At 38.1% G+C, this 18,523-nt stretch overlaps 1 protein-coding gene across 1 annotated transcript in view; it reads left to right on the top strand.

Moving 5' to 3' along the window:
• The window catches only part of p3h2 (prolyl 3-hydroxylase 2), a 62,585-nt gene that overhangs the window by 42,618 nt on the left and 1,444 nt on the right, over positions 1 to 18,523 (top strand). The window contains exons 2-14 of the mRNA XM_038272153.1: positions 3,510 to 3,662; positions 4,628 to 4,817; positions 8,016 to 8,147; positions 9,141 to 9,268; positions 13,244 to 13,333; positions 13,789 to 13,829; positions 14,012 to 14,103; positions 14,194 to 14,321; positions 14,445 to 14,540; positions 15,511 to 15,661; positions 17,123 to 17,240; positions 17,327 to 17,402; positions 17,828 to 17,968. Coding sequence (XP_038128081.1) covers positions 3,510 to 3,662; positions 4,628 to 4,817; positions 8,016 to 8,147; positions 9,141 to 9,268; positions 13,244 to 13,333; positions 13,789 to 13,829; positions 14,012 to 14,103; positions 14,194 to 14,321; positions 14,445 to 14,540; positions 15,511 to 15,661; positions 17,123 to 17,240; positions 17,327 to 17,402; positions 17,828 to 17,968 — 1,536 coding nt within the window. The remainder of the gene's footprint in view (positions 1 to 3,509; positions 3,663 to 4,627; positions 4,818 to 8,015; positions 8,148 to 9,140; positions 9,269 to 13,243; positions 13,334 to 13,788; positions 13,830 to 14,011; positions 14,104 to 14,193; positions 14,322 to 14,444; positions 14,541 to 15,510; positions 15,662 to 17,122; positions 17,241 to 17,326; positions 17,403 to 17,827; positions 17,969 to 18,523) is intronic.

The following is an 18,523-nucleotide window of genomic DNA, read 5'->3' as shown; positions in this document are numbered from 1 at the left end:
GGATGTTGGGTGTTTTATCACATACAGAAAAATATTCCAACCCTTAGAGAATCACAAAGAAAGAATTAGGCAATCAGATATATGCCTGCAGAAAGCGCATATGATAGAATGGGCAGATTTACAAGAATAGAGATGAATAGCGATGGCCTGGACACTGGTGATGGACTGCAGATGAAGGAGGAAGGGAGTTAATTGGAGGAGAATGTTGATTGGGAAGGTGAAGGTGGGTTTCAGCTTGGTTTGAATGGAGACAGAACCACAATAAAGTGCTTATAAAGGAGAGTCTTGAATGCTATTTGCTGCAGAGGAGGTTTAGAGAGCAGAAGGTTGGCAGAAGTGGGTCCGGATCATGTGGCGGCAAATAAAGTTTGGATGAGTCTTCCAGATAGTAAAATACAACCAGACTCAAAATAGTTTTTGTTGAAAAACTAGCCCTGTCTGTTAGTTATTCTTATCCTAAACTATTAGTACTATGTCATCCGGACGTTATTCTATTGCTATTTTATTTGCTTTAATTGTATTTGAAGAACTTTATGATTTGACATTCCTTCTTAAATTAAGTTCACTCTTATAAAACCTAACAATAGTCATAAGACAGCTTGTAAAATAGCAGCCAAATGCATTAGCATTAATACACCAAGCAATGAACAGACTTTAGTGTTCGTTGTTCTGTTTTACAATCTAAATGTTTACAAGGTTTTGAAATCCTGTACACTTCTCGATGCTTCTTTGTACTTGGACCACACAAACACCTTCACTCTCCACACTCTGCGTCCGTTGTTTACATCTCTTCTTTCTTCTACCTTCTTTACTAGTATGGCAGCTGGCTTTTTTACATTTTGTGGATGTAGCCTAAAAATCCATTCATTACCCTGATTTATATGCTACAAAAATAGCCCAGCTATTTGGCCCAGCTATCTTGGACTCAGGTGTTTCATTAATATTTTGGATTAACTTTCCTTTTAGCACAAAAAGCCAAAACACAACCTTACATTCTAAGAACTGCTTTTTTTATCTTACACAGGAATGCTTTTAGTTTAACATTTTGAAACTGATTTCTATAGAAAGTTGTTGGAATAAGAATCTCTTTAGTAATTCTTCCTTTAAATGGGTCTAGACTCTCAATGAACCTAATTTCTTCTAATCCAATGTGCAATAGTCAGGTAAGAGTGAACCCTCTCTGGTTTTATAAGTTTTCCTTAAAGGTACAAATAGATTTAAACTTGAGGACCTGAGGCCTGGAAGTTCTGGCTCTGAATATGAAGTAATCTAGGAAAGAGCTTGACAATGCAGGGATATAAAATGAACAGGTAACTAAATGATCGATTATGCCCATTCATAAAGCAATGTTAAAGTAATAAAGATCAGATTTTTCTGAATTTCTAAGCTACTAAAATCCTCAGGCCAATAGGCAGTTTCTTGATGCATCCTTTTATTTTTATCTTCAAAGAAAAAGAAACGTACAAATCCCATCTTCTCTGTGGTTCTTGGAGAAAACCTGTGGTAAAAAGGACAAAGGAAACAACCCCATCCCTCTAAAAAATTATGTTGCTCTCATTCTTCCCTGCTTTTGGGTCAGTGTTGCTGGATCCTTTCCAGTTCCTAGCAGGTGATCCAGTCAGGAATGCATTCGACTCTGCCTCTCCCTTTGGCCTTTCAGGGCTAATCCAGCATGAGGCAGAGCCAACATTGTCTGACAGCAGTATTATTATTATTCAGTGTAAAGGGAGATATTTGTGGGAAGACAGGTTTCTGCTTTTTCGATAAGGGGGATCGAAATGACTTTGGTTTTACATCAACAGTATATGTGTGCACTTTCAGATGTCTGTGGAAAAATATACTCAACTTTTCCATGACAGGGATTTCCCTAATTCTGAATGAGTGTGAAAAATAATAGAAAAGGAACTGCCAATTTTCCTACTGTACTGAGTAAGGGGGGGGGGGGGGACTAAGTGGCAAGTCAAAGTCTGCTTTCACCTCCAGCTGTTTGATTTAATGCCCTTACAATCCCTGAATTCTCTTTCTTTGCTTCCTGCTCACAAATAAAGTTCTAACTAACCAAACCTGTATTTATTAATCATATTATTATGTTAGTTTTTGAAAATAATTTCAAACATTAGTGAACAATATCATACAAGTCCCCCACATCGGGGAGTGGCGGCCCAGTGGTTAGGGCATAGAGCTTGGAATCCTGAGGTTGTGAGTTCCAGCCCCACTCCCACAGACTGCAGCTCTGGGTCCATTGGCGCCCCATGATGGCAGCCCACTGCTCCCCAAGCGAATGGGTTAAATGCAGAGGTAAATTTATCCAATGTGAGATCAATAAAGTTAAATTATTATTAAGTCATAGAATGGAGATAACACTGAGCTGAGCTTTTTTTTTTATGTTTTGACCTTAATTCAGTATGAGGTGCTTGTTTGCTCCAGATCATGTTCAGGCTTGAAAACTATGGTCTTGTCTGACACAAGGCAGAGATGATAGCATTTTTTTTGTCTTTGTTGTTCTGACAAACAAAGAGGACAAAGACTGTTACTGTTCGCTCACGGTTGTACTCTTGATTGCCGATGAGGGAAGCTAGATTACAATCATGGATAATACTTGCTCGTGGAAAATAAGCCCTCAGAGCATGATTTCAAATCTTAACATGTTTTCTTTCACCATTGTAATGATTTTAATGTGGAATCCTGTGATTTTTTTTATCTCTTCTTCATTAATATAGAGTTGCTATAAAAATGATAGACATCAGTATTTTTTTTCAAGCCTCATACAATGCTGCTTTAGCTAAATTTAGGCTGTACTTGTGTTGATTGTTCTGATTTTCAGAGAATTAAAACATCAGTAAACTTCATTCTCTTCAAGGTCTTTAAAATGCAAAGAATCAGCAGACTCTTCTTCTTACAAGCTTTTTACGTTAATCAGACATCCATGTTAGATGCATGTCTTAGTAAGAAAATCTGAACAATGGGTTCAGGTTTTTTACTATACCCCCCTTTAACCCTCATCTGGGAACTTCATATGTTTTTGACTGTGAAGTAATTATTTATTACATTGGCCAAAGAAATGATGGCACTCTTTTCATAACAGGATGTGGATGGGAACAGTACAGCCTCCTAAATCTGCTCAGATTTCCTCTGTTAAAATGTGACAACGCTTGAAGTGTAGTCCAACTATCTATTTCTGCATTTAACATATTTTTGTCAAGTGCATCTATTGCCAGATGGAGCTATAAAGAAATGTTGGCTTTTCTGTCAGTCTGTCCTCCCAGCAAAACCGTTCTACTGAGAGGCTTTGCTGTTTGAAATAAATATGAAACATAAATAGCAGAACAGCAAAATCGACTGTGATGGAAAAGCCCTGATGATGCAGTTATGTTCTCTTTTTATCTATTTGAATTCAGCTTAAATGAGTTTGTGTGAATTCCTTGTGATTTAACCCAAAGTAAAGTCCCCCTTTACTGGATTAGTAATGGATTCTTTTTTTCGTCTCTGCTTTTGTTTTTCTGTTTCAGCTGAAGATGCCTGAAAAGGCGGCGGCAGCGGCTCATACCTACTTCCAGGCCAATCCGGAACATGTGGAGATGGGCCAAAACCTTGAACAGTATAAAACTCAGCAGGGTGTAGAAGAAAACCACTTTGTGGACCAGGAAGCACGCCCCCACCAGGTGAAACTTATTTGTGAGACTTTCTTGCTAGCATTGACCTTTTATTTGTAACATGTGGCATCTGATTTTAAAAGTGCAGCTGATGTTGATCTGCAAATTATCCATAGAGTTTTGAAGACGGGTTACTAATTTAGGCCTTTTAGCAGTGACGCTCTGAATGCCTATGAGTTGTTGCTCCTTTACCTGCCTCTCCTGCCCCCCTTCTTCTCTTGGCAGTTTATTATTAGGCAAAACATTCCTCACACTATTTGAGTGTCTTACATCACAACTAAAACCCTTACTGTAATACATTTTAAAATAATGCTTTGTTTTCAAAACATTCTTTTCATCTTTAAAAGCCATTTTTGTATTTCTGTTCTTACCCTGATTCCCCAAAATGAAATCCAGGGTGATAGTTGTGTTAAAGGTATAGTGAAGGATTTTCACGAATTTTTGAAAAGACCCGCTCTCTCCACTTAAAAAAAAACTCTCATGCACAACCCTGTACCCGCTTCTCAGAGGGAATGCCTACTAAACGCGTGCGAAAGCGTACATGACCCCATTTCACCTCGAGGAGGTGAAGGTACCCATTGATAAGAGGGTTATTTGGATGGATTTCATCTCACCCATATTTATATATGAAAAGTTTCCCCGCAAATAAGACTATTGGCACATAAAAAAAAAATTTAAATTTAAAAAGAACATCCTCCACTACACCTTTAAAAAGTTAAATAATCAGTAAATTCAGCTTAGTCTCGTGGGATTGTATAAAAGTTTTGTTCTGCCATTAAGTATCTTTTTGTGCTGAAATTAATTATTGCTAAAGGAAACTTTGACCCTCAGAAATCATGCAAACAATTTGCAAAAGACAATATGATCACAAGAAAATATCGAACCTTAAATGCAGAAAATTCAGAAACGAGGAATGTCTGAAGACTTGGAGCCTGAATCACTTCTTTTCCTTTCTTGTCGCTTCTCTTTGACAGCAATTATTTATGAGGGCAGTAAAGTTTTACGACAAACGCGACTATGAAGAAGCTGTGACTCTGTTTGAGGATGCTTTGGTGGAATACTACAGAGCTGATGTGGAGTGTCGGGCCCTGTGCCAGGGTCCACAAAAGTTTGAGGGCCACGATCACCTACGCTACCGTTACAGCCTACATGAAGTCGTGTCAGGTAAGACAGGAACACCTAAAAAAAATTATTAACAGGGAACTGAAGCAGCAAAGAAGGGTGGTTTGGTTTTGCTTTTTGAGACTGTATGACCTGTTTTTTTATTTTATTATTTAAGGTGATCTATTGGTTAAAGTGGTTAAAATCTATAATAGTTGGGATAATAACTTTATACTTGGACTTGAAGATAGATATACCTTGTTAATAGTTTTGATTTGCAACAGAACAATAGATTCAGGCCAACTCAGAGTCTAGAAAAGCAGATGTTATGTTGGAAACTTTGCAGAATCAGTTATGCAGCAAGATGTCCTGTTATTGTTAGTAGTTTTTTTGAACTGACATCCAACCTCTGCTTCAATGTATTAAAAGCTTTGATTTATTTTCTATTTCAATTTCTTGCCATCATCACTGGTGTGTGACAGCTCTTTGAAATCATTTCTAGATCTCATACGGTGCTTTCATAAGATGCAGTTTGGTTTGAATACATGAGAATAAAAGAATAATTAGAAAACACTGACAGTGCAGACTTTCACCAGGCAGCTTATAAAGAATCATATGAAAGATTCCTAAATCCAAAGATTGTGTAATCCTGATTTATTGGGATCTTGGTTGGATGAAGCCATACCTGTTGTTTAAAACAACAGAGCAATCAATCCATGATTTGTTGATGATTGTTAATCTTGCTAACCAGCAAACCAACACTTCTAAACTAAACAAAAAAGAACCTCCTTGGCTGAAGTAGTAAAAGCATGAGCCCATAAAACTATTGTCAAAGCCAGTGTCAAAATAGACCAAAATGCTTCAGCTAGCACTTCTTTGAAATAAAAAGGTGTTAATTAATAAAAAGGTGTATATTATTTGCTCAACTGAAATTCATAACTGAAATTATCCGTCTTTGAAAGCTCTACTGACAATAACTAAACACTAAACAGCAATTTCCTCATACTATTCCTCTAATCTCCATTACAGATCAGTAGACTGACGAGTTCCAGATGTGCATCTTTAAATAGAAGCACAATCAGTCATTACAGTTATAGCTGATGGATATGCAGTGATTTTATATATATATATTTTTTTACATTTTAGCAGTTTGTGGGAAAGGGTGTGAGATTTACTGGCATACAGTAGCACATGACTGGCATATAGTAGCACGTAATCATAAAAGTTAGAGAAATGAAATCTAAATTGCGCCATAAATGTGTATTGTGATTGCCCCAGTCAATATTTTCGTGAAAGAGCTGTAGGTCTCTAACAGCTTTGCGCATGTAGAGACTGATTCGTTGTTCACATTCTTCTTTGCTATATAGATCAAGTTCAGTCAGATTTATTTAAACAACAGATTAGTTGTTTTCACCCATCCGTTACTGCATGACTAAAGTTGTCCTCTGCACAGGTTTGCTGACTGACTTCTCCGTTTGGAGGTGAAGGATTGAACAGAGCTTTGTGGATGTTTAGAGCTTGGGACATTGTTTTATAACCTAAATTTAAATGCATATTAGTTCATGTGTGCTGTGTACCTTTTTATGCTTTTTTATGATGCTTTTCTATATTTGTTCTCTAATATTCTCTAATAATCCTTTGGTGTAAAATATATCAACATTAAGAAAAATGCCAGGTGTATGAAGAGGGCTACATATGCAATAACTAGCTGGGCTATTGCCCTAACCCATTTATGTATATTTACTACCCATGCAAATGGCTTTATATTAATATTTAGGTGAACATCAGCTTATCGTTTTAGGCCTTAACTATATAAAGGCAGAGTTTTTGTCCTTTCTTATAGCCCTGTCACACCTTGACATTTATTTAGCCAGCGTATGCTCCAGAATCTTCTAAAATGCTGGCATATAGTGAACTTTCTACATATTTTTTCAATTATGGGCATATGCATAGAGTATTCGTAATGAGCCCAGAACCTATGACCAACGACAGCCTAACTTATGCATAATGCACGGCGGGTTAATGCCCATGAAATGTCACAAGCTTTTGTCCTGAGTGGGACAGCAATGCACCCGGAGGCGCCCGGCCTGCATACAGAGCACTAAACTTTCTCTAAACTTGGCAGTCATGGTATAAACATAGCTCTGGTTATCTTCATAGACGTAGAACAGTTGACAATATCACAAAGTAAAACACTCTTTTTTTCTTTGAAAACCTTTGAAACCCAGTGTTTCCATTTATCAATTCACAACATTCATTCCGCTAAACAAATTTTGGGCCCCTTGCCAGGTTAACTGTTTCAAAAGCTGCTAAAGTTGGTGTAAGTTTTGAGGGGATAAGAAGCATAGACTTTTAATTTGATAGGATTTAGCCTCAGATGTCTATTTTAAATCCTGAGCTATGGGACCCTGTTGACCTCTGGAATTCACGAAGAATCCCAACTGTAGACTGTTTTTATTTGCCATGCATTTTCCCTTCTACTCTTAGCTTCACATGAACAAGTCTCATTAGCTCAAGTTTTTGCTGTTAGGAGTGTCTTGTTGACAAAAGTGAGGCCAATTTTGGGGGGAAAACCAAGCAAATTTTTGTTCAGTAGCTTAATCGCTAACAAGAGTTTTCTGGCTCTCTCATGTCTGGTCGGATTAAAATAATTTCCAAAAAAATCCAACTAGTTTTGTTTTGCTTTGAATGAAGGGATTATTTTCCATAGCACCACAACAGAAGAATTCTCAGTCATAATGTTTCTATGTGTAATAAAATATGGGTTTGTTAAAACAATCTCATGCTTGACTTGGATCAGAAAGGAAGGGATTTAACAGAGCTACTTCCAACTGTATAAGTTTGAATTTCTGTAATTGACCTGAATTGTGTTACAGTCATGCATGACTCACGTTTGACCTCTGTTTCTCTGGAGCTCTTAAAGAAATTGAAACACATTACAGCTGGTCTGTCTGAGGAAAATTGTGCTGCAGCTGTTAAAAGAGTGACCTCACTGCGCATACATGTTAACAACACATTCAAACACTCATGCTGTTACTGCTGGTTGTCCTTAAAACCATGGCATAACGAAATGATAAGTAAAGCAAGCGAAACCAAACACGTTTTTGGAAAAAAAGGATTCTCCAGATATTAATTCTTTATCAGTGGAAATTGTGAACTTTATTTTAATTTGCATTATAAGTAATGACTCATTCCCTTCTAAGAGGTCTTTTATTACATATCAGTAAAAGCCTGTTATCTTTGTTGATGCATTTGTTTCAGATCACTTCACTCAGGTGTTACACTGCGAGCACGAGTGCGTCCGAGACCTGGCTACCCGTCCAGGCCGCCTTTCTCCCATGGAGAACTACCTGCCTCTTCATTATGATTACCTTCAGTTTGCCTATTTTAAAGGTAGAATGTTTATAGTCTTATACAGTTTTCTTGTTGTTTTTTATGAGTTAACCCAAATGCTGAATTAAGTGAATAAATGTTAGATTTGTCCATTCTCCATTTGAAGTCCTTGTGCATGTTTTTTTAAATGTAGAGATATGATCTAAAGGAGGATTATTACCTCAACAGTTCATGCATGCAGATACAAGCACTCATGGTAACCGCAATAACATGCAGACAGCTTAAGTGATTTTGCTGAGGACTCCACCCAGCTTAGAAACAGTTTCTAAATATTTAGATTTTCAGAGATGTGTCTCCATGATTATGTGAATTTCTTTAAACAGTCTGGCAATCAGGTTTAAAGTTAAGGTTTGTGTGAGGATTTGATATTTGACAGCCCACATGGTCTTCAACTAGAAAAATTTGTAAAAAGAGTAATCTGACCATAATGGTCACCATCGATTTGCTATGAAGACCCTTCTGCACTGCAGCCTCCGTCTGCTTTCTTCTCTGCAGCAGCATCATCAGTGGAAGTTTTAAATCACTCAGCACTGGTTTAGGGTACTTTATCTGTTTCAGTTGCCAGTAAATCCTCACAAATATGTTTCTATTTGAGCTCAAATCTCCGTAAATCTGTAAACTGCAGCTGACAGCAACAAATTGATTGCTTCAGCTGAAAGGGAAAGTCCTGCATTAACCTTTCACCTTTACAGCAGAGTAAAGAATGTTTGCACCTAGCAGAAACACACAACTAAAAGGTCCTCAGTTCCAGATTTATGTGTTACGAAACAGTTAAAATGTGCATGCCTTTCCAAGGGAAAAAATGGCCATGCAGTAGCCAGTCTTTTGAAACAATTAATTGACATGTAGAAGCAAACATTTTTTCCCTCACAAATCAGTACTCAGCTTTAGCTAATCTATAATATTATATTACCAATCGGTGGTAATATATGTAATATAGTAAGATCACAAACTTCAAACTGCTCTCCACTCTGTTATGTTTTATTTCTGCAGTCGACAGGCTGGAGGAGGCGCTTCAGTGCGCTCTGACCTACCTCTTGTTTCACAAGGGAGATGAATTCATGACGGACAATGTGGAATTCTACAGAGAAATCCTGGGACACGACGGCCATCCACGAGAGGTTAGAAATCTGCTGTTACAGTAGTTAGTCTCATTATTAAACTCTGGATACAGTTAGTAAAATAGACTGGCTGGCTTTGAGGCTCTAAGGTTTGTATTTGATGGAAAATGTTCTGCAGATGGGATTTTTGGCTTCAAAGATCAGTTTTATGGTGGGTATGTTAAAAATAAAAATAGGTCATTGTTACCGGCTGGAGAAACATAAAATAAGTTAAGTCAGTTTGTAAAGGAAAGGATTCAAGGAAGAGCTGCAATGATGGGCAGGTAAATGTTAATAAATTCTAATAATGTCCATCCATCGCTTGTCTATACCAGCTTCTCTAGGCAGGGAGCTGAGACTTATGTTTGAGCTGTCATTGTTTGAGAGGCTGGGTACATCATGTACAGGTCCTCAGCCATCACAGGGGAACACAGAGACACAGAACAGACAGCCATGCAAACTCTCTCACATCTAAGGATACAATGAAGAACAGTTAAAGGTATAATGGCGAATTTTCGCAAATTTTTGAAAATACCCGCCCTCTCCACTTTAAAAGAAAATGCACTTACACAACTCTGTACCCGCCCCCAAGAGGGAACGCCTACAAGCCCATTTCTCCTTGTGCACACTCTGTTTAAAAGTTGCTGTTTGCATCACTCGCACAAGCTTACTTTCCATGTCAGACTCACCACCGTTAAGTGAAAATAGGCGGCCTTATGTAAACATATCACCAGAATGATTGACAATTAGGAGGACCACTTAATTTGATGATCCACCTTGGAAAGAACATCCTCCACTATACCTTTATTCTAATAACTAATACTCGTTTCTTTGGGCTGGTGAAGGAGTACCCTGAAAGAACCAACAAATGGACGTGGAACAAACACAGACAGCAGGCTATTGTTTGACTCCTTGATCTTCTTTCTACAAGGGTGAAATTTTAATTAGAACGTCAGCAATAATAATTTTTTTTAGTGAAATTGATTACCAACTTTATATCAATAAATAGAAAACTCATGTACAGAAGTAAAGACAGATTGATATACTTTTATTGTTCATCTCTGTTCATTGCAATGGCTTACAGCCTCTGAAACCCTAAAATACAATTTCTTAGAAAATTAGCAGATAAGAAAAAAACATCCTTATAAAATTTGGCAGCAGAGGGAACTTGAATTCCTCTATAAGTTCCTGATAGAAAACTGTACTGACTTTAGACTTGATGGAAATCAGTGAGCCATCACTGGTAAATGATATGTCTCCACAAATGATCTCAGACTGTGGAGACTCCACCCCGGACTTCAAGCAGCTTGGCCTCTGCCTCTCACCATCTGAAAACTGGACTTTGGACCACTGAGCAGCAATCCCGTCAAGGGTTTTACAACACATATTACCATCACAATTTTTGTGTGACCACTGCTAGTATTGCAAAGATATGCCGGGAAATAATTGAAATAAATTTTACTTTTCATATGGCTCTTCTGTATATTCAAAAAGACTTCCATGCTGTTATTTTAATGTATGATGTCCAAAACCACTAAAATAATTTAATTTATTATTGAGCCAATAATGCAAAAATTGAAAATTGTACGTAAGTTACAGTATAAGAGGGTAAATGGTCATGCAGGTGTTTTGGTTAACTTGGACCTCCAAGCAGCAACAGTTAAACTCTGCTTTAATGTATCGCTGATATGGATGTGAGTAAGCAACTAGTTCAAATACAGGCCACCTGAAAAGCTCAGCTATGATCTTAAGCTGAGAATCTAACATGTTCACCTCTGACTGATCCCTGACTAGAGGAACATCCAACATAATTAACTCTGGATTAAAAGCAGATGTTGTGGCGTTACAGGAGCTCCTTAAACCAACACCAAAGTAAATGGTCACATTAAAAAGGCACATTTAATGATCAGAGATCTAACTTGAAATAGTTATTAAAAAATATAATGACGGCTAAATCGAAGAAATGTGTCCACTCGGACATATATACCAAAATAGATTATGTAACACAATTTTCCAAAAGATAAACTTTATTTATATCCAACCATTTTCTTTAGTGAATTTATAAGAGAATCCCAGACTTGCCGAGTCATTCACAGATGAGTTTACTATTACTATTCTAGGAAGAAGTAAATGGTTGAATTATTCAGCTTAGTAAATAACAGCACTGAGACTATTGTTAGAAATGAACACATGCAGGCATTGGAATAATGAACCAACAATAGCCCTGTAAGCAACATTATCTGGGTGGGCCCCATACGAACTACAACAACCCCCGACCTAGTCTACAATTGCGTAGGGGGCCAACTAGATGTCAGTGACGGGGCCCCTAAGATGTTGCAACTGCAGTCTCTGCTTACCGATATTTATGGCATTGCATGCAGGTAAATTACATAATCAGCAAGTCCTCTTATTTTTCCTTAAAAACCTTAGAAAATAAAGATAAATGATTGCTAGATCCACAAATCATCCTCAAAATCCAGAAATCTGCTCTCTTCTATTGAAGACAGACTGGGAAAAGGCCCTGACTATGCTCCAACCCAGAAAGACAAAAGGCAAATAAAGATGTTATTCAAGAGAAAGTCTGACAACCTTTGTAAAAATCTCACGACTCAGTAGGAGTTCAAGGTTTTCAAAAGCAGCCACTGCCTGGGGGGTCATCAGAGCCTTTTACTAAGCAATCCTCAGCAACTGCCTACCAAAATATTTTGTCTCCTCTTCCTAGAAAAAGCCTGTTGCTCATTAGAGCAGGCAAAGTGTCCAGCAGCATATCTGACTGCCTGGCTAACATTTACAGTAGTTGATATTAGCATCCTGGAGGATAATGTGTTATTTTCAGTCCTAGCTTATATTTTTCCCATTTTTTTCACCTCTTGTCAGTTTACAGCACAATGGTTGGTCTCTAGCTCGCTTCCTCCATGCATTCTCTCCATTCTTCCTCTGGGAGCTCATTTGTAGGATGTCAGTACCTGGCTCAACATGCCTCCCCGGCCAGAGGTCCTGTTTTGGAAAAGAAGGGAGAGGGAGAGCCTGCTTAAAGTTTCCATCTTCAAGCTGTTTTTCAAAAACTGATGAAAGAGATCAGTGCTACAGGCTGCTTTGTAACGCTCTTGTGAGCAAAGCTTCATTCGCTCTTAAAGATATGAAAATGTAAATCCTTTAACAATCCTTTTAGACATATGGAAACATCTGTGTGTATGCTTGTTTTAAATGATATAAAAATAAAATGTGTTTTTTGTTTTAATCCTTAATTCTGTTGTCCTTTCTTTGCCATAGTTTATATATGTCATTTAGGCACTAAGGAATTAGCCTGACGTACTGTAGTCCTACTCAATTCAAACGTTGTGGGCGGGACTAAGTTCAGAATGGCACCCAGGCTACTAAGGAATATCTTTGTGTAGCCGTTTTTTCTCATTTTCGATGAAAAAGTATTTTCCACATATTGTGATGATTAGTGTGATTCCTTGCAGTCTTTTTTTGGCTAGATACGGTACAGCTGGAACTGGGTTAAAGGTTACAGCTAGTAAGGCAGTTTTATAGCAAAGCAGAATGTTAAACATGCAATTACTGATATTTAGGAAAACATATCAACTGCTGCTCTCATTGAACCAAAAGTTAGGAAAAAGGTAATCCACCCTAATGATACCTTCAGTTTTGGGGATTTTCCAACATCATCATGTAGGACAAAATTGTTGTTTTTTTCCAATGTCCCAAACAGTTATTTTTTAGAATCATTCTTTTAAATAAACTCTTATTAACATTGACAACATGTGAGCTTAATTCCAGCTGCTGTTAAAGTACAACTATCTTTACTTTAATATTTGCCATGACACTTGTCTTTGTTAAGACTTCATAACTTTGAAGCATTTAAGTTATTGCCTTAAATATACATTAAAAAAGAGAGCATAGATAGTGATAAATTAAAAGTCTTGAATGGCATATCTGTAAGAGTATCATAAAACTTCTAATGAGATATTGCTGATTTTTGTTTCTCCTTAGGAAGCAAAACGATACCTTACGAGACACCAACTGGAAGTGGATCTCCTTGTCATGGGAAGCAAGATAATGGGTGTTGACTTCTCTGAAGGGGTGAGTTCATTTGCCTCCTATAGTGTGGTTTGATTATTTGCACGTTTTTGGATTTTTAAAGCAAATTGTGAGTATATACCAGCTCTAAGAGAGCGATTCTGCTAAGACATGAAACATGCTGTCTGTATGTCTTGTTCTTGTTTATGTGTGAAGCAACAGGTGTCTGGCAGAGCCTCAGAGCTCCACTGTATCTGCAGACACCAGCACCACCTTATGGTCATAATGAGATATTTTACATGCAACAAAAACTAACAACCAAGCAGGGTTTTTCATATATATATATATATATATATATATATATATATATATATATATATATATATATATATATATATATATATATATATATATATATATATATATATATATATATATATATATATATATCCAGCAATGTTTGTGAAGCAGTGCTTAAAATCAAACTACTCAAAGGTTTCAATTTGTCTTTTATACAGAATTACTGGAGTACCACAGGAGAAAGAGATGATTCCAACAGGTAGGTTGTAATAAAACCCAAAACACTTATTTTAGAGTATTATTTGAAGGTTGTTGTTTTTTCTGTATCAGTTTAAAGATTTATAGCTTCATCATATAAAAGTAAAAGTAATAATATGGCTTTTAATTTCGCTTTATGTTAAATAAAGTATATTTGAACTGAATGAATTGGTGTCTCCACAGGATTCCCTCTGGCACAGATGGTTGGATAGAGTACGTTCCCATCACGGAGAAGAAAAATATCACTGTGATTGTTTCACAGCAGCTTAAAGAGGGTAAGCCAGTGAGAAGCTGTTACTTGAAATAGATGGACATGAGAATTAAAGAAGTGATGAGATTTAATTTGTGTTTGCCTGTGTGTGCAGGCGGCCCCTTGCTATACGACAGTGTGGAGCTGGTGCAGAACTCTCTGGATTTAAACGGCACACAGCGGGTCCTCCTTGATCATGTTATATCTGAGGAGGAATGTGCAGAGCTCAGAAACCTGGCACATGTAAGTACATCATTAATTTATTAAATAAAGTATATTCTAAAGTATAAGCCAAAATATTTTTGTTGGTTGAGTAGAGAAGAACAATATCTGAAACCCTCTTTTGACTTTATTTCCATTTTCAAGGCTGTGACCATGGCAGGAGATGGTTATAGAGGGAGGATGTCCCCACACACTCCCAACGAGAAGTTTGAAGGAGCCACTGTACTGAAAACTCTGCAGGTAGGATCAGGCGCGCTGGAACCTGTTTCAAGCGAGGGGGGCTGATGGCTGGGTTGGAAAACACATGACGTCATTATTTTGAGGTCTGTGGCTGACGTTTTTAACATAATATTATAGCCCTACATTTGTCGCCAAAAACTGCCATTTAAAATGCATCGGAACAAAGCATGAACATTTTAAACTTTATTTCTTCTCTTTTAATCATTCAAAACAAACAACAGCTCCCAATCAACAAGATCAGGAATACTTGAATAAAACATGGCCTAAATATAGCCTAAACTGAGCATTGAACGTCTTGAAAGTCCATTCGACTATGGATATGGGGAATGATTTCATATCTGAAACAAAAAACACACACAAAAAAAAAATAACTAATTTCATATTTTATCACTAAATAGCTTAATACAGACATAAAATTTAGTGATATGCAGCCTTATTCTAGCGTAGACTTCTTCAGCCACAGGACTAAGATGAATAGGCACATAAATAACGCTAACTGCGGCAGTATAGGGGAATTAAAACCATTTCTTACCTCGAAATAGTCAGAAATACGTATCTGCTGCCTATTGCTAGCCATGCCTAAACGAATGTGAGGTGGCGGAAGCTTCTGGGGGAGTAGCCTAGTTTTTTATGAAATATTAAAATAATGAATCATTAGTTTATATCTTATACACAGCCCATCATTTTAATCCCATATCAAACACAGTCTTTTAAAAAATAAATACATAAATAATTTCATGTTTTTAAGTACAATATTATGTTACTCCACAGCCCCCCCACCATGGGGGGCTGATGCTATGACGAGGGAGGCTGCAGCCCCCGCAGCACCCCCCTTCCCGTGCCACTGGGTAGGATTACTGCTTGCTTAGTTTAAAGCACATTTAACCCAGAGGAAGCAGGGTTCTCATTGTGGATTTTGCTCATAGAATGATTTCACCGACAATATCACTTAATTTTCTCTTCCATGCAGTATGGCTTTGAGGGCAGGGTGCCCATGAGCAGCGCTCGGCTCTTCTATGATACCAGTGAGCGAGTTAGACGGATCGTGGAGTCCTACTTCATGCTGAACACTACACTGCACTTCTCCTTCACACACCTTGTATGTCGGACGGCCATTACAGGTTACTAATTCCTTTTGGTTGTATTTGGCATTGCTTTTTTGTATCATGCAACTTTTAGATCAGAAAGTAGCAAGAATATGTTATAGGTTTGAGTTTCTATGGGCAAACTAAAAATTACTTTCATCCTCTAAAATACACTATATTGCCAAAAGTATTTGCTCACCTGCCTTGACTCACATATGAGCTTAAGTGACATCCCGTTCCTAATCCATAGGGTTCAATATGACGTCGGTCCACCCTTTGCAGCTAGAACAGCTTCAACTCTTCTGGGAAGGCTGTCCACAAGGTTTAGGAGTGTGTTTATGGGAATTTTTGACCATTCTTCCAGAAGCGCATTTGTGAGGTCGCACACTGATGTTGGACGAGAAGGCCTGGCTCTCAGTCTCCGCTCTAATTCATCCCAAAGGTGTTCTATCGGGTTGAGGTCAGGACTCTGTGCAGGCCAGTCAAGTTCATCCACACCAGACTCTGTCATCCATGTCTTTATGGACCTTGCTTTGTGCACTGGTGCACAGTCATGTTGGAAGAGGAAGGGGCCAGCTCCAAACTGTTCCCACAAAGTTGGGAGCATGGAATTGTCCAAAATGTCTTGGTATGCTGAAGCATTCAGAGTTCCTTTCACTGGAACTAAGGGGCCAAGCCCAGCTCCTGAAAAACAACCCCACACCATAATCCCCCCTCCACCAAACTTTACACTTGGCACAATGCAGTCAGACAAGTACCGTTCTCCTGGCAACCGCCAAACCCAGACCCGTCCATCAGATTGCCAGATGGAGAAGCGCGATTCGTCACTCCAGAGAACGCGTCTCCACTGCTCTAGAGTCCAGTGGCGGCGTGCTTTACACCACCGCATCCGACGCTTTGCATTGCACTTGGTGATGTATGGCTTGGATGCAGCTGCTCGACCATGGAAACCCATTCCATGAAGCTCTCTGCGCACTGTTCTTGAGCTAATCTGAAGGCCACATGAAGTTTGGAGGTCTGTAGTGATTGACTCTGCAGAAAGTTGGCGACCTCTTCGCACTATGCGCTTCAGCATCCGCTGACCCCGCTCCGTCAGTTTACGTGGCCTACCACTTCGTGGCTGAGTTGCTGTCGTTCCCAAACACTTCCATTTTCTTATAATACAGCTGACAGTTGACTGTGGAATATTTAGGAGCGAGGAAATTTCACGACTGGATTTGTTGCACAGGTGGCATCCTATCACAGTTCCACGCTGGAATTCACTGAGCTCCTGAGAGCGACCCATTCTTTCACAAATGTTTGTAAAAACAGTCTGCATGCCTAGGTGCTTGAATTTATACACCTGTGGCCATGGAAGTGATTGGAACACCTGATTCCAATAATTTGGATGGGTGAGCAAATACTTTTGGCAATATAGTGTATCTTTATCGTGACACAATACCCGTCTGAAATCCATGTATATTTGTTTTCTTCTGTTTGCTTATTAATGTTCCTTAGGCCAACAAGAACACAGAAATGACCTGAGCCATCCCATCCACGCTGACAACTGTCTGCTCGATCCAGACGCCAATGAGTGTTGGAAGGAACCCCCTGCATACACATACAGAGACTACAGGTAGGAAATACGATGTGTCTTCAAGGCACAATGTCATTCTATAAGGTTGATGATGTCAGTGTGATCTGTTTTCCTTTACCTTCTAGTGCACTGCTATATCTAAATGGAGATTTTGAAGGAGGGGAGTTTATATTCACAGAAATGGATGCCAAAACAGTCACGGTAAGATGATTTTCCAGACAAATTTGATATTTCCAGATATTCCATTTGAGGAAAATACTTCTATCCATCCACCCAAACATCCCAAACACTTCAATCCATCCATCTTCTTCCGCTTATTCTGTTATGCCTATCTCCGCTAGTCTATGAGTGAGAGGGAGGGTACACCCTGCAAAGGTTGCCTTTCCTGTTGCAGGGCAACATAAAGGATGTAGGTGTATATATATATATATATATATATATATATATATATATATATATATATATATATATATATATATATATATATATATATATATATATATATATATATATATATATATATATTTATGTATGTATGTATGTATGTATGTATATATGTATGTATGTGTATATATATATATATATATAAAATTTGTTTTATTTATTTTTTTTATTATCATCTGCAGGCATCCATAAAACCAAAGTGTGGTCGGCTGGTGGGTTTCTCATCAGGAGGAGAGAATCCACATGGTGTGAAAGCTGTCACCGGTGGGCAGAGGTGTGCTGTGGCTCTATGGTTCACCTTGGATCCGCTCTACAGAGAACTGGTAAACAGCCTTTAGATAAAACTAGGTGACCTGAAAGTACCTTTTTTAAATGCACAAGGCTAACGGAGATAGCTATAAGTTTAACTCCTCACACCCAGTAAACGGCGCAGTAGTAAATATTTTTTCTTTTTTTTTTTTTTAAATACATTTTAATAGTTCCTTGCTTTTGTCTTTGAACCTGTGATTCAGTTTAGCTTCTAACTGTTTATTAAGTTTGCCCTCGCCCTACTTCTCATCAATCCTGACCCTCATATCCCTGGTGGAAAAAAAAAAAAAACTCCCCACAGCATGATGCTGCCACCACCATATTTCACAGTGGGGCTGGTGTGTACATGAGAATCATAAACAGCATTTTGCTCAAAGAACAGCAAGTGAAATCTCCGTATCATTTCATAAGATATCACTCTCCTCTTAATGTTTATCATGTCTCTTTAATTGATTGTGTCAAAACTGAAACATTGATGTAATGTATTTGGCTTTCTTCTTGCCAATAAAGTCAAAAAGCTCATATATAGGAAGGGAATGGTGTTACTGTGTAAGCTTACCCCGATTTAC

This window comes from Cyprinodon tularosa, unplaced genomic scaffold (genome assembly GCF_016077235.1).
Source record: "Cyprinodon tularosa strain WSP-4 unplaced genomic scaffold, ASM1607723v1 ctg82, whole genome shotgun sequence".
Lineage (NCBI taxonomy): Eukaryota > Metazoa > Chordata > Actinopteri > Cyprinodontiformes > Cyprinodontidae > Cyprinodon > Cyprinodon tularosa.
This window is presented reverse-complemented; position numbering and strand designations above follow the sequence as displayed.